Source organism: Bipolaris zeicola (genome assembly GCF_000523435.1).
Source record: "Bipolaris zeicola 26-R-13 unplaced genomic scaffold scaffold_152, whole genome shotgun sequence".
Lineage (NCBI taxonomy): Eukaryota > Fungi > Ascomycota > Dothideomycetes > Pleosporales > Pleosporaceae > Bipolaris > Bipolaris zeicola.
This window is the reverse complement of record NW_006912201.1, coordinates 1-15124: the sequence shown is the minus strand read 5'-3', so window position 1 is coordinate 15124 and position 15124 is coordinate 1. Positions and strand designations below refer to the sequence as shown.

Below are 15124 nucleotides of genomic sequence, written 5' to 3'. Positions count from 1 at the left end.
ATCTCTAACGCCAAAACTGCCCCATCGGCCCTTTATGTGCCCCACTACCGAGCTGTCATATTCTCGGAACAAGCCTCTCCCAGTGCACTTATCCGGCCCTCCGCCCCCTTGTAGTCCAAATTTAATTCTCCTGCCCTTGGTCCCTAACCTGGAGCAATGACGTGCCATCACCTACTATGTACTTACTGCGTACAATATAAGCCATGTACCTATGCAAGTACTTGTACATGTACCCCATCTTGCACCTGCTGCTATGAGGAATTGCCCAGCCGCGGCAATGCCTCGCCACTTCGTTATAACCGCACCGTGTGGTGTGCATAACAAAGGTAGCGTTGCATGACATTGAAGATACAAAGCCGAATCGTCGGCGGTAGCGGCGGCGACGGCGGCCGCACTGGTACTGGCGTCTATCCGCGCTTCCTCCAAAAACGGCGTCGCTTGTTTGTTTCAAGCGTTGGGTCACAGTCTCACCACCATGGTAATTGATGCAACTGAGACATGCTGAACTAATTACCATATGTCCTCACAGCAATGAGGAGAATCTACTCATGACTTGTAAACGCAAAACGACCCACGCGAGTCGTACTATGGTTTCGCCATTGTCGGCGGGAAGGCCCGTTCCAAGCTTATCTCATCGTCGGATGATCGGTCAGAGGCCGGGTACGGTCCTTTAGCCGAAACATCCCTGAGCTCCGTCGTGCTATGAAATTGGACGTCTTTTTGTACGTAAATGCCATTTACCAGGCTAGCTTTTGTTTTGGTACCGCTTGCTTCGGCCAGCCTTGTGCCTCTGCTTCCGTATTGCATCGCACCATCCGTCGTGTCCTTTGCACTTGATCCCAGCATATTTGGTATCACTCTCTTCATCAGGGGCCGAAGCGCCGGGATGCAGGCACACATTATTCCCAGGCTTGTTTCCATTGTCGACAAGTATGTGATGGACGCTATTTTCCATGTTACGTCGGTCCAGTCGTTCTTACGTCCAACCAGCATGTCGAGCCGTACGGCGGAGATGATGCATACACTACGCTTGGTTAGCACCTCTCCACAGCTACACATGAACGTATGACACTAACCCCAAGCCCATACCCATAACAACTAGGAGGTACGTCTTGCGCATCCAATTGATTTGCAACCCAAGCACAGGCTTGACAGGGATGATAAGAATCAGGAAATCCGTCACCATGTTGATAATGGCATTGAGCGCAAGCGGTCTACCGACGGTCAGCAACAGAGCTCAAAATCTCCGTCATTTGTACACATGCTGGTGCACCATTCGCTTACAAGTCGTCGTGGATGCAAGTTTCTGGCGTCAGAGTGGTAATCGACTCATACGCGCAGATGCATGGTGTCAATGTCCTTTAAAGGTTACTTTGTTAGTATTGACTTTGGCTCAGTCTCCCCACGGCTGCAACTTACTGCTGAGCTATCCCCCATAAAATAAGCAGACCAATGCCCCACTGCGAGATGAGTCGCATTGCTCGGCCGGGAAAAATGGTGCAGTACTGGATGAGAAGCGAGATTTTGGTCGCAATCTGCGCTGCGTTGTAGACTGCCGTCGCAGCCAGCATCAACTGCGCCGGGTTAGTATCAGGTGTACCGACTAAATCGTCTGCAACGCGGCTTCTTCTTACCCGGTTGAAGGTTGGCAATTTGTCCCGCACATGCTCAATGTGTTGTCCTCCGCCACCAGCTATCATCATTGCGAAATTGATACCAGACTGCGCAAGGCTCAGAATGTGCGCAACCAAGATCATGTAATCGTCGGGCCCGACAAAGTGTAGTATCATCCTCCTACCATGCCTGTTAGACTGCTACTCGCCCGGTTTCTTTGCTTCATCTTGGTCACCTTGTGTAGAATCGAAGGACTACGCAGACGCTTGAAAGGACTGTAAAGAGGGCGACAAGGCCGATAGTAACAGGAGCCTGCACGGAATTAGTGACCTGTGTGTTTGCAGCAGCGGTAGGTTTTTCCTTTCTTCCACGTACTCGAGTCTCTCTACTAACCGCATCTTGGGCGTTGGCCATGATGCTCAATCCAGATTGAACATGCACTTATGTTGCGCAGACAGAACTGACTTTAGGTCGGATGGCTCAACAAGACACAGGGGTTCTCGCAGTCTTAAGGTGCATACGGACACTCAGAATTCCGAGATCAAATTAGCAGGTACCCTTCTGACAAGGGCTCTTCGAGACCTTGTATGTCGCGCCCGTGACTCGCCATGCAAACGACATCTCGGTTCCATTTATTAGCAACCAGAGATACAGCCACTCGTCTAATGCGCACATGGCTAGCCAGGTGCGCTATTTGGGACACATGTCCGACAAGTAAGCTGACCGGCTCTCGTCTGAGCAAAAAAACTAGCGGCGTCTTTACAGCTTCGCAATAGATGAAGGTTGCCACTAAACCTGTCATACCCAGCACGTTCATCTTTAGTACGGGGCATTGTGGCCTGTGCGTGATTTCTAAAAAAGCCCTTGCAAAGCCGAGAGTTCACGTTGCATCATCGTTATCCATGTCTTGTTCCCTATATCAAGATGAATATATAGATATAAAACCCGAAGTTCTTCTATCTCCATCCTCCACTTGGTCCTTCTCCGTGTAGTAGTGCACTTTGTTGCGGCTTCGCTGTCTGGCATGGAGCAGGCTACGACGCAGTACAATCCAAACTCCTTGTCAGGTCTATTCGTCATCCAGGGCGCCCATGTCAGATAAACTTGGCATGCGGCTTTTAGTACAGCCACCTGCCACCACATTTGCACCATAAAGATGGAGATGCTGGGCAACAATGACTCTCAAAACCTGTATAGACAAGCATCATCACATACATAGTAGCTGGAGCGTCCCGTAGCTTTGATCGATAAGGGTGTTCGCTCCCGCTGTTGAACAAGATACTCCAGGACACGCCATTAATTAATCGGAAGTCTCACCGTGAAAGGCTCCGAACTGCTACACCATGTCTGTAATCGTATGTTGCCCAGCCAATCAGCCTTGTTGGGGCACAGGAGTTTCCCAGGATAAGGAGAATTAAGCGAATCACAGCTATTGTCGACAGCTCTCGAAGACTCGCACCCTGATCGCAAACTTTAAAAAAAGTAACTTTTACTATCACTAGAAACACGCGTTGGTTGGTACAGAGTCCTTCAGCTACTCTGTTGTCATTGGCAGGGCATAATACGTTGGCACATATGGCGTACGTACCGTGGCGTCAGTAGCGCAGATCGCGCCCTAGCCCGCTCCCCGCCTCCCCGCTGTCCCCGGCCCCGTTTTCCATCGAATTGGCTTCCGTGCTGGCTCGCTTCCCCGTTCGCCTCAGCTTGTAGACCATGCGCGTCCCCTTATCCATTGTTTGAGACTAAAATGATGTCCATACAAGACGATAAGAATGACTCGGCTTGAGTAGTGTAGACTCGTTCGTGGGGTAAGGCTCTCGGTCGACTGAATATTTGGGTGAAAACTACAGCCACCAACAAAGCTCGAGGTGTGACTATACTGATACCATCAAGTAATATCATCTTCCAGCATATTACTCTACTCTGTACGTGAAGTCTAATGTTTTTACATATAGAAAAATAACTTGACTACGTTGTGGTGAAGATGGGTGATTGCAAATGATAGCTTTGGTTTAATAGGGGCTGTTTTCATCTGGGTATTTCGGTCGACCAAGAGCCCTGAACGGTTGCCTCCATCCCACCGCACTCCGCGGGAAACAACTCTACTAGTCATGTTGTAATCAATCGGCTTTCCCCGCGGAAATGCTGGATTTCGTCGAATTTAAAAAAGTAGCATCACATAGGGAAATAAGCGTTGCCTAATGCCTGACTTAGAGATGCTTTTTTTGCTGCCGGACTCGTTGATTACCACAGCCACGTTCTCCCGTTCAGCTCAGCGGCATGAACCGTGCTAAACTTACGTACCCCACCACCCCACTTTCAACGGCATTCTCAAACTCTCACGCCTACGCGTTGAATAGACAGCAGACGCTACATACAGCCACGCTGAATTAACATCACAATGCTCATTACGGAAACACACAAAGATGTGCCCACCCAGGCAGGTGGTGACATGAGTTTGTGGTCCTTGTGTACATTGGTGGCGGCAGCTCAACTGACGTTCCAGGGATCTTCATCTTCCACCCCACCATTGCAAACTACCCCAAAGCAAAGTTTCCCGGTGTCGTAGTCTTCTCCGAAATTTATCAAGGTAATTTCGATTCTTCATTGTGCACGTTGTTTTTGATTGGTTGAGAAAAGAATTACGCTTGGATTTTTGCTGATATTCTTACAGTGACTGGGCCCGTTGCTCGCTTTGCACGACAAATCGCTTCCCAAGGCTACATTGTCGCAGCGCCATCTTCCTACCATGAGTTTACTGGACCTGAACCACTTGCCTACGACGTCCCTGGTACTGACCAGGGCAATGAATGGAAAGTCACAAAGACGGTCCAAGCTTATGACGAGGATGCCTCTCTTTCGGTAGACGCATTACTCGCAATGCCAACATGCAATGGAAGAATCGGCGCTACTGGCAAGTATTGATTTCTCATCAGGGACAAGTACGCAGCTCATTGTCTTCGCAGGCATGTGTCTAGGAGGCCACTTGGCATACCGTTGCGCTCTCGATCCACGTGTCTCTGCAGCAATTTGCTACTTTGCAACCGATATCCACAGCGGTACGCTGGGAAAGGGCAAAAAAGACGACTCGCTTGCTCGCTGTAAAGACATCAAAGGCGAGCTTGTCATGATATTCGGCAAGATGGACACGCACGTACCACCAGGAGGCCGAGACCTGATTAGAAAGTCACTGGATGAGGCAGGTGTTACCTTTTCCTTCTATGAACCAGCCTGGGCCCAACGTGAGTATACCTGGTCGTGTCTGCTAGAAGTTTTCCCGGCGTACTAACCCATTCGACAGATGCTTTCATCAGAGATGAGCTTAGCAAGGGGCGATACGATGCTGCATTGTCGGGGATCTGCTTTGAGATGCTCAAAGAGCTATTTAATCGCACATTACGCTCTGATCTGGGACCGAGGTCTGGGGGCGACGTCGAGATTGAGGACGTGTGCTAAACGTGAACTTGGCCCGGACATAGAGCAGTATCTGCAATCCAGCTATCGGTTCTGGTAACAAGCTCCAATATTCATACTATCGAATGCAATGCATGAGCACCGGCATTTGGCCGTGAGACTAGACTAGACTACTCTAATACTTAGCCCGAGCACTATAGGTGAAGTAAAACATAGCAGCCACGTGAATGGCGTAATTACAGGGGCATGAAGACTAGGAGCCAATCAACATGTCCATGACAAACATGCATGCCAAGCCGTCTAAAATGCGCTAACACCGACGATGTTTCTCGAACCTCGGTGGTTGACATCTCCAATTTGCCATCGCAACATCAATTCTACCACGTATCGCAAACACAACACCCGAACGCATAACAACCACATCACAAGAACAACAAAATGCCTCGCCAACGTTCCGGAACCGCTCCTCCCCGCCGCCCTCAAGTCCCAGCAGCCAGGCAGGCTACCACTGCGCCTGCGCCTGCGTCATCGCGCCCTCACTCGACTGCTGCGGCTCCCGCCCAGCATGCTCCCACTCATGCGCCCGTTCAGCAGGCGCAGGCTCCTACACCTCAGGGACCTGGTCTGTTTGGACAGATGGCTAGCACTGCTGCGTAAGTAGTCCCAGGCAACCATATTTGACTTGGATCAATTTGCGCCACGAATGCCAGGCACCCCACTTTGTAATTTGAACACTGAACTGACATGCTTGCAGCGGTGTCGCAGTAGGATCTTCAATCGGCCACGCAATTGGCGGTCTCTTCAGCGGTGGTTCTTCCGCCCCTGCCGACGCCGCGCCCCAAAATACCGACTTCGCCGCACAGCACCAGGCATCCGCTCAAATGGCACAGTCGGGTCCCTGCGCAAACGACGTCCAGAGCTTCCGCAAGTGCATGGACGAGAACCAGGGCAGCTTGACTATCTGTGGATGGTACCTTGACCAACTCAAGGCATGCCAGGCGGCGGCTGGTCAGTACTAGAGAGTAGTTTTGATGTAGTAAGAGGACGAAGCAAAAAGGATAGTAGCCAGTATGGAGGGGAAGTGTATGAATATAGCGACACATTGAATTGCATCTTTGAGCGCACATAGCAAATATGGCATCTGAAGACTGCGGTTTCACACTGCATTATCTGGCCAATCAATCAATCAATCACTACTTCAACATATACCTTGATTGCCTTTGCATTTGCACAAGATGACTGTATCTACTACACACATCAGCAAATAAAATCCTGTACGTGTACCTTTTCAATCCCGTTAGTCGTCATCTCGCTGCCAATGCTAACATTGCTGTTCAGTGTTTAGTGAGCTTGGCGTATTCGTAATCCGTGAAGAGAGTTCCTTCCACAACAGACAGATCAGTGAGGAAAGCAACCACAACACAGAAACAATGGCAGGAACCCACGAGCTCGAGGTAAACAAACCGTCGAAGCCTCGCTGTGGTTTTCTGCAGGCTTCTCGTCACGACGCACGTAGCAGCAGTACCAGCAGCAGCAACAACAACAACGACGAAGACAAAGACGACGATAACGACGATAACGACGATAATGATGATGACGACGATAATGATGAAGACGATGAAGCTTCTCTTTCTCGTTTTTCTTGTTTTCTCTTTCGTCTCTGGGGTTGAAGCCCCCTTTCATGCCGCAGAGGAGATGATGGTGGTGGTGAAGGAGATGGAGAAGATGGCGGAGGAGATGGGCAAGATGAGGGATGTGATGAGCAAGATCGAATCCAACGCCCGACTGGCTCGCCAGACCTGGGTTCTGGCCACCTTGCTCCTATGGCCCTTGTGGGTCCTATTCTGGATGCGGCTGTCCGCTCGCTTTGTTGTCTTTTGGGACAAGACAATTCGTGACGCCCTGACCGATCCTGATCGGCAGGGAGGGTTTTTGAGAGCAGTTCTGTTGGTGGACCAGAACCTGCTTCGGCAGCTCAAGAAGGAGGATGAGGCCCTCGCCGCCGCCAAAGCCGATGCCGCCGCCGCCGAGGACACCGCTGAGAGGCCCCGCGAGCAGCTCGCTGCCGCCGAGGACAGGGTGACCGCCCTCGAGCGGATGATGGCTGACGCCTGGAGGACCGCTGCCGAGTGCAAGCGCACCGCGGGTGAGAGCGCCCGGATGATTGCCGAGCTCAGGCACGGCCTGGAAGAGGAAACGCAAGCGTAAAGCCACGAAGGAACAACGCGTTAAAACCCGTCGAGTGAAGGCAAAACTACGTACAATAAACCTCATGAAGGAAAACGTAAGGAATAACCGTTTCGCCATCAATCCTGACATCAACACCTGGTCGAGGGTAAAACCTTGGCTGGGCCGGGCATCGGTCTGACGGGTCAGACGCTCCAACTAATGGGCGTACCCTGCATTGCACATTTGTGCATTAACTGGTGGGTCCGCTACAACATCATAAAGCGGATAGCAAAGATCAGACCTTCACTTGGTTCTTCCCTTGCCAAAGGAAGCCACCGTAAATCCGATGTCAGGAGGCAGTTATACTACTAGACTGGAATCTTTTCCAAATACGAGAACACTCGACGCGGCGCTAGTCACATCTTCAAGTCATCGCTCAGCTTTTCAATTGAACCAATCCATCTCCGAAGGCGCGGTAGCTTCACATTCATCAAGACAATCAGGAAGTGCTAGCCAGATCACCTTCCTATCTTGAAAATCGCTTCGTTCTCCGAACTGGAACCAGATCTTTCTTCAGATGTGGGGCAGTTTCATATCAACCCGCGCAGTCAAAACGACGTCAATCTGGAGTATCACCAAGCAATCGAACAAGTCGCTTGGATTTTCAATCTAGAATCAGTCTACCTACAAGTGCGGATGCTTCGTATGAAACTAGTCGACCAACATACCGGCAGACCGTCAGCAACCATGGTCGATAGTCCCCATACAACCGTGGTCGATAGTCCCCATACAACCGTGGTCGATAGTCCCCATACAACCTGGACCAAGAGATATCGCTAAGTCCACGAAAACGTTGGTGCAGACTCAGAAACAACCAAACAAGCAACACTTTAACTTATACTTCCCGGACACCTCATTGTTCTTTGATTGGCCGCCCCCAAATCCGATTGGGAACGGTGGAGTGTCTCAGTCCGAGCTACGTTGGGACTTGTATATTTTGCGTCGAGCTTTCGCGTAACTTCTGCAGAGAAAGGTTTCATCAGTTTCAAAGATAAAGCTCAGATAAAGGGACTTGCCCGCTGACTCCATGCCCGCTTGCTCTTCACTCGCTAGCCTCACACCCCTCCGAATATCTGTCCAAGCGCAACACAAGTAAGAATTCAAAATGCGTTCTTTTCTACAAACGATGAAAAGGTGGCGTGAGGAACGCAATCTCATCAAGAACCCAGCGAAACAGGATGATCAAAAGGTCAAAGCGTCCATTGTCGCCCTGCACCACGAAGAACGTGAGTTCATCGACAACGTGGAGAAACGGAACAATGAACAAGTGCAAGCACTCCTCGCCGCCTTACACAAGTTACAATGTAACATGGACCCGCTTATAGCCGCTCAGGTGTACAACAGTCGTTTCTGTCCCCTTACTAGCCGGTTTCCAGATGAACTCCTCCTCTGTATTCTCGACTCTTTACACGACGATGTCGTTACGTTGTCTTGTCTCCGGATGGCTTCAAGAAAATTTCTTTACATCATTGGCAATCAACTGCTGCGGCAAGACCCATTTTCCGATCTATATCATCCTAGCCTGCTCTCGGAGGTTCCAAAAGGCCTGTTTCGGCGGCTAATACAGAGGGATGGCCGGTGCACTGACTGCAGGCAATGGAATGAAACCTGTGACCCTCGATACTCTGATCGCTGCAAATTCCGGCCGAGAAGTGCCTGGGTCGAAGATTTTGCAGAGTATATTCGGCTTTGCCGCAAGCTCCACTGCTATGCCTGCGACAGTCTTCACTCCGCTTGTGAATTTTCCTTCGAAAACAGGCAATATTCAGGCTATTGGTGAAAACGACGATGTCCAGGACAACAGGGATCGGTTGAGTTGTGCAACCATATTCAAATCACTTGGGCCGCTATCAAGGCCCATATTGATGACTGGCGGCGGCAGCAGCACTATCGAGGAGGAGACTGGCAAGCCTGTCTTGATAGCTTCAGCATCGAGTGTCACGATGCCAGCCATGACATACGCTGTACAGCCTCAGAGCCACCAACCTGGCCTCGGGCCCGTCTCAGCACCATGTATATTGACAGCACCAACCTAGACACTGTGGTCCCCAATCTAGAATGGACACCTCATAGCCGTATCGATACAATGGCCCTCACCGCCAATGGCCGAATACCTGCACCAGAGCTAAGGTTGTTATTCCACAGGCTTCGAGGTTTAGGCCCTGCCAACGCTTTGTACCCTTTGTCCCGTTTTGGCGATCCGCCTGAAATGGCATTTTTCGGTCCACTTTCCCATCTTCGGCATTTTGTTCACTACCAGACTGGAGAAAATGATCAAACAAGACCTCTTCCAACCTTGATCCCATCGATTCACACAGATATGGGATTACAGCCACATGTTTCTTCTATAAACAGTGGTCATGGAAAGAAGCTAACCATGAAACTACATCCCTTGAGAAGTACTGGTGCTGCTTCCATCTCCTCGTACTGTATTGTACTTCGTTACGAGAGAGATATAGTAATCTGCAAGGCGAGGGACCTGGCAGATCCTACTGTTGAGATCGTTCCCACCCACTGTAAGGCCATTACTTGTGTCAATTACTTCAAGAGGCACAAAGGCCGTCATCGCTGCACAGGCTGGGATTGCTTCTAGAAAGGATTGGTCCAATCAACTACTGTGGCTGAGTGGGAACGCAAGGGACATGCGAGTGGCGGGGACGGACCAGTGACAGGCTCTGCCAAGTCTTCCCCCTCCTGCTTCCTTTCCAAAGATGATTGCAAGCTTTCGTGTCTTTGCTCTATCGAAAATGTCGGTCCGATTAGACATAATCATCGTGGGTGCAGGGCTGTCGGGTCTCGCAGCTGCGATACAATGCGCACTTTCAGGTCATTCTGTCATAGTGTTAGAGGCCGCGAAGGAGCTTGCTGAGGTGGGCGCAACATCCTCGAGCACCAAATAGGGTGACTGAACATCTTGTTAGGTCGGCGCCGGTCTCCAGTTGACACCAAACGCAACACGTCTGCTTCAGCAATGGTCCGTATATGACACCATTGGGGATCAAGTGTGTGAGCCCACTACGCTTACAGTGTACAACTATCGAGGCGAGACTCTCGCACACGAAGATAATTTCGGCACAAACATTCGTCGGAAATATGGTGCACCGTTCTCAGACTGTCACCGTGTGGATTTACAGCAAGCTCTGGTAAGAAGAGTAAAAGAGCTAGGTGTGCACGTTGTTTTGGATGCAAAGGTGAATGGCATGGACTTTGGCAGCGCTCCTGGCGACAGAGCACGTGTAAAATCATACCAAGGTCAAACTTATGAGGCCGATCTCATTGTCGGAGCTGATGGGCTCTGGTCCTCTTGTCGGTCTACCATGCTCGGACGCAATGACCCTCCCCTGCCAACTGGAGATCTTGCGTTCCGTATAGTGCTCAGCGTTGATCAAATTGGCGACCCTAAATTGAAGGAGATGGTGCAGACACCCGCATGCCGATTTTGGGCGGGACCTGATGCGCACGCAGTAGCCTACAGCATCCGCGGAGGGAACATGTACAATGTCGTTCTGCTCGTCCCCGACGACCTGGACGAAGGGGTGGCGAGGATGCAGGGCAATTTGGATGAAATGAGGAGGCTGTTTGAGGGATGGGATCCCGTGTAGGCTACCCCACTTGCCTCATCCATTGCATAAGCCACTGACACGTACGTTTTAGGTTAACTCAGCTGCTTGAATGTGTCGACAGAGTGGACAAGTGGAAACTGATGCACCGTGCCGAGATGGACTCGTGGGTCAACCCACAAAATAACCTCGTACTAATTGGCGACTCATGTCACCCGATGCTCCCGTATCTTGCCCAGGGTGCCAACTCGTCCATCGAAGACGGTGCAGTCTTGGGCTTGCTTCTCGCCCCAGAACACTACAAATCAAAATCACAACTACCGGAGAGTATACAGCTCTTCCAGCAATTGCGAAAAGCAAGGAGTGAGAGTATTGCGCGGGAAACATTCAAGCAGCGAAAAGACTTTCATCTACGTGATGGACCAGAACAAGCAATTCGTGACGCCACAATGCTTAGGCAACTAGGCAAAGGTCCAGAAGGCGCATTCCCGAGTCGCTGGACATGCCCCGAGGTGCAACCTTGGCTGTACGGTTACAACGCGACCAAAGAAGTTGCGGCGGCAATGCGAGCTCGAACGTCGTGATGGTACGTTTTGTTCGAAGTGGTGCAAGGACGACATGAACTCTGACCTCATCGTCCGGTGTACAGGTATCGCGGCGTCTTATTTCCATTGAGAGAAGGCTACCAGCACTGAATGGTTGAGAGATGATGTTGCACTAGGAGCATCATGAAACGATGTACATGAGGAATGCCGAGGCATGTCGCATGGCCGACATGGGAAGCACTAGTAGCCCTACGCCACAGGGTCTCCAGAACCCTAGCTAATTTGCACAGTGGTCATATCAGGTATTTAATTGCTTGGTGCATTATGCCGTTTCATGCTTCCCATGTACTTTCTCAAACAGGATTCTTCAGAAAGCGAATATGAAAGAGGAAAACAGGTTTGCTGCTGTGGATCGAGGAACCGACGAATCTTAGGTTTTTACACCGCGCACAACATCTGGTCGTGCCTTAAATGGACGATATTTCCTTTCTGTAGCGAAGTTTGAAGGTGTATTACGATGATTCAATTCTCCGACAAGACCCTCTATTGTATGCATACTGCAAGTAACAAATCACATTTCCTCGGACGACAAAGCAGACCTCGCAATGTCCATGGTGAGATGATAGTCGCTAGCCCGCGGCCCGCGAAACAAACTATCCCATAATGATTGATGATGCGCCCGCCGCTAACGTAACGGCAACACTAGTCGACAGGCCCAATGCCTTTCAGTGTGCCTATCAAGCCCCATGCCATGATATGTGAAACATGAAGATCAACGGCAAACCTGGTCATATACACAAAGCCTAGCAAAGATGTGTCGATCCGCGGGGACAACAACTACCACGTCCCACGCTAAACATCAGGTAGTAAAGCCCTGCAGCAAACGTTGGCGTGGTGCGTAGTATTCCGCACCTCCCTTTCATCACCTTTTTCTTTTGTCCGCAAAGAAAACGAATGTTTCAAAAAAATCGTACCAGCAGATGATCAGTCACCGGGACAGTTGGTCCTCGGCACATATGTATATGTACATACTGTATCTCTCGCCACGTCGTGGGTATAAGAAGGGTAGTGGTGTAGCCCCCCAGTGCTAGAGAAGGCATCGACTTTCGATCCTACATTCACTTCTCCGCCTTGTTTCTCTCGTGCAGTGCACACCTCGTACCCATCTTTTTTGCTTTGTCTTCAAGCCTTTCCTGCCGTTCGTTCATCGGGATATAGCGCATCCATTTTTTCTCTCTTCACAAACAGAGAATTCTTTTTTTTGACCATATCGAGATTTCAGATCGTCTTTGGTGTAAACTCGATTCAATATGAAGTATCACGCTGCTCATATTTTGGCGCTTGCGAGTGTCGCGGCTGCGTATCCGTATCCTCAGGAGTTGCCTTCTACCACGGAGCCCGGCGCGGGCTCTGATACCGGTGCTGGCATCGGCACCGGCGGTGGCTCTGGACTTGGTGGTCTCTTTCCAGGCCTGGGCGGAGGATCAAGCCTGCCTAGTTTTGGTGGGGGTTCTGGTCTCCCTGGCCTTGGAGGAGGCTCTGGTCTACCTGGTCTTGGGGGTGGTGGTTTGACCCTTCCTACCAAACTCCCAAGCCTTGGAGGGGGTTCTGGCTTTCCTGGTCTTGGAGGAGGTCTCGGAGGAGGTTTTGCTCGACCTACTGGCTTCCCTAGTCTAGGAGGAGGTTCTGGTTTCCCGGGACTAGGAGGAGGTTCTGGCCTTGGAGGAGGCCTCACTCTACCTACTAGCTTGCCCAGTCTAGGTGGAGGTTCAAGCTTCCCTGGCCTTGGCGGAGGTTCAAGTCTGCCAGGTCTTGGAGGGATCGGATCCTCACGCAAAGCTGCTGGTAGCGACACTGGCATTGGCACTGGCGGTTCCTCGTGGATGAACTGGCTCAGCGGATTGACCGGAGGCCTTGGTGGAGGCTCTAGTGCTGGCAGCGACGAAGTTGCACCACCTGCTTCTCCCGATACCGAGACACCATCAACGCCAGCAACACCAGCGACTCCAGCCATACCTGGAGGAAACAGCACTGGTGGCTCTGGTGGCTCTGGAGGAAACTGCAAACCGCAACAGGCTTCTTCCGGCCTTCTCGGAGGATCCGAAAACGGCGTCGTGGACAAGAACTGTTGCACAGACATGACAATCGTCTTTGCTCGCGGAACGGGCGAGATGGGCAACGTAGGCACTGTCTCTGGGCCACCCATGTTCAAGGCTATCCGTAGCAAGCTCGGTGCCGACCGCGTTACTGTCCAGGGTGTCGACTATCCCGCATCTGCCGCTGGTAATGTCAACCTTGGTGGCGATGGTGGTGAGAAGATGGCAGCGCTGGTCAAGCAGGCCAAGTCTCTGTGCCCCAACACCAAGGTCATTGTCTCTGGCTACTCACAGGGTGCTATGGTAGTTCACAATGCGTTCAATAAGGGCCTTTCAGCCGAGGATGTTAGTGGCGCGGTTCTGTTCGGAGACCCACTGAAGCGCACAGCAGTTGGCAAACTTCCCACAGATAAGGTTAAGCAGTTCTGTGGCACTGCTGATCAGATCTGCGGCGGTGGTGGAGATGGTGGTGCCACCGGTAGCCACATTAGCTACGGTAGCAGTGCTGAGGCTGCAGCCACTTTCGCTATTCAGGCTGCCGGTCTTGCTTAGGTAGACTAAGTCTATGTTGTCGGTATAAACCAGGATGGATGTTTTGGTCGATGGGCCTGTCACTTCGTCACAGAAGATACAGGCAGGGACTGGACATTTGGAACAGAAGACGGCAAACATTCATTTGGCCACTCGATTTTATGTATCTAGTTTCCTTCATCTATATATAGTTATCAAACTTGCTCTTTTCGGTCACCCTTATGGCCCGCGGACTCCTGATCTTTCTAGTATTCACACAAGGACAGTATCTAAATTCTCCCCTATCGCACATGTTATTGTTAATGAGAGGAAATCAATACTACTTCAACTACCTATTGACAAATTTGCCACAATTGTAATTGTTTGCCTAGAGATTTTGAGATTGTGAAGACACCCTCGAAGAAGATCACGCTGAAGATGAACAAGACAGCGAGGATGGTAGCGAAGGGGATGGATAGAACCTTGATGATGAGTGGAGATGAGTTTTTTTTTCTTAAAAAGAAAACGATGATGATATCTCATTAGACTACTCCTTGTAAGGTGATGATTAGTTTAGCAAGGATTCCCAACCCAGTCCTATCTACGAGAAGCCTTTCTATTTTCTGATATTGATTTAATATGACGATAGCGAAAGGAATCGGAAGGTTACGGTTGTATTGACATTCTCTTTCCACGTCGTTCATCAAAGAAACAGAAAAAAAGTGAAAAAAAACTAGTTAGCTATATACGGACAAATCAAATCGGCTTCAACAGAAAGCAACAGATCGGGCTTGTGGTTTAGTGGTATAATACTCCCTTAGCATTAGTTCTTCCGCCTTCAAAAGCGCAAGACAACGCCTGGGAGTGGTCCGGGGTTCGATTCCCCGCGAGTCCATTTCTTTTTTGGCCCCGGCCTTTCTAAGTGGAGTCTCTAAGAGAAAAGAATTCTAAGATTAATTACAATTAGTAAGTAATAACTACGCCTATCTATCCTCTACTCTACCAATTAATACTATTAACGTGTTTTACAAGCGAGCGGGCCATACAAGCGAGCGGGCCACCCCACCAACTTTGCGCACCTCTCTAACTCTGATCAACTATGGCCCTATCAAATCAAGCCCACAACGTCTCTCATGAATCTGATATACAGCTAGCA

General features: G+C 50.4%; 7 protein-coding genes across 7 annotated transcripts; 6 read left to right on the top strand and 1 right to left on the bottom strand.

Annotated features, from left to right (window-relative positions):
- Positions 1–585: 585 nt before the first annotated feature.
- COCCADRAFT_7250 (uncharacterized protein) lies at positions 586–2028 on the bottom strand (the record flags this gene model as incomplete). The annotated part of the gene is made up of 7 exons (XM_007716748.1): positions 586–1024; positions 1077–1214; positions 1285–1359; positions 1420–1574; positions 1635–1794; positions 1850–1926; positions 1990–2028. 7 exons carry the CDS (start codon positions 2026–2028, stop codon positions 586–588), a joined length of 1083 nt encoding a protein of 360 aa, XP_007714938.1.
- A 1987-nt stretch (positions 2029–4015) lies between these two features.
- On the top strand, positions 4016–5070 carry COCCADRAFT_39061 (uncharacterized protein; the record flags this gene model as incomplete). Its single annotated transcript, XM_007716767.1, has 5 exons — positions 4016–4070; positions 4121–4204; positions 4289–4528; positions 4581–4856; positions 4916–5070. 5 exons carry the CDS (start codon positions 4016–4018, stop codon positions 5068–5070), a joined length of 810 nt encoding a protein of 269 aa, XP_007714957.1.
- A 396-nt stretch (positions 5071–5466) lies between these two features.
- COCCADRAFT_103142 (uncharacterized protein) lies at positions 5467–6047 on the top strand (the record flags this gene model as incomplete). The annotated part of the gene is made up of 2 exons (XM_007716766.1): positions 5467–5681; positions 5783–6047. 2 exons carry the CDS (start codon positions 5467–5469, stop codon positions 6045–6047), a joined length of 480 nt encoding a protein of 159 aa, XP_007714956.1.
- Positions 6048–6458: 411 nt separating this feature from the next.
- On the top strand, positions 6459–6698 carry COCCADRAFT_103140 (uncharacterized protein; the record flags this gene model as incomplete). Its single annotated transcript, XM_007716765.1, has 1 exon — positions 6459–6698. The coding sequence occupies one exon, from the start codon at positions 6459–6461 to the stop codon at positions 6696–6698; it is 240 nt and encodes a 79-aa protein (XP_007714955.1).
- A 1664-nt stretch (positions 6699–8362) lies between these two features.
- COCCADRAFT_39059 (uncharacterized protein) lies at positions 8363–9850 on the top strand (the record flags this gene model as incomplete). The annotated part of the gene is made up of 2 exons (XM_007716764.1): positions 8363–8909; positions 9054–9850. 2 exons carry the CDS (start codon positions 8363–8365, stop codon positions 9848–9850), a joined length of 1344 nt encoding a protein of 447 aa, XP_007714954.1.
- Positions 9851–10004: 154 nt separating this feature from the next.
- On the top strand, positions 10005–11401 carry COCCADRAFT_103141 (uncharacterized protein; the record flags this gene model as incomplete). Its single annotated transcript, XM_007716763.1, has 3 exons — positions 10005–10127; positions 10179–10855; positions 10912–11401. The coding sequence occupies 3 exons, from the start codon at positions 10005–10007 to the stop codon at positions 11399–11401; spliced, it is 1290 nt and encodes a 429-aa protein (XP_007714953.1).
- Positions 11402–12672: 1271 nt separating this feature from the next.
- On the top strand, positions 12673–14010 carry COCCADRAFT_39057 (carbohydrate esterase family 5 protein; the record flags this gene model as incomplete). The annotated part of the gene is made up of 3 exons (XM_007716762.1): positions 12673–12799; positions 13040–13129; positions 13202–14010. The coding sequence occupies 3 exons, from the start codon at positions 12673–12675 to the stop codon at positions 14008–14010; spliced, it is 1026 nt and encodes a 341-aa protein (XP_007714952.1).
- Positions 14011–15124: the final 1114 nt, after the last annotated feature.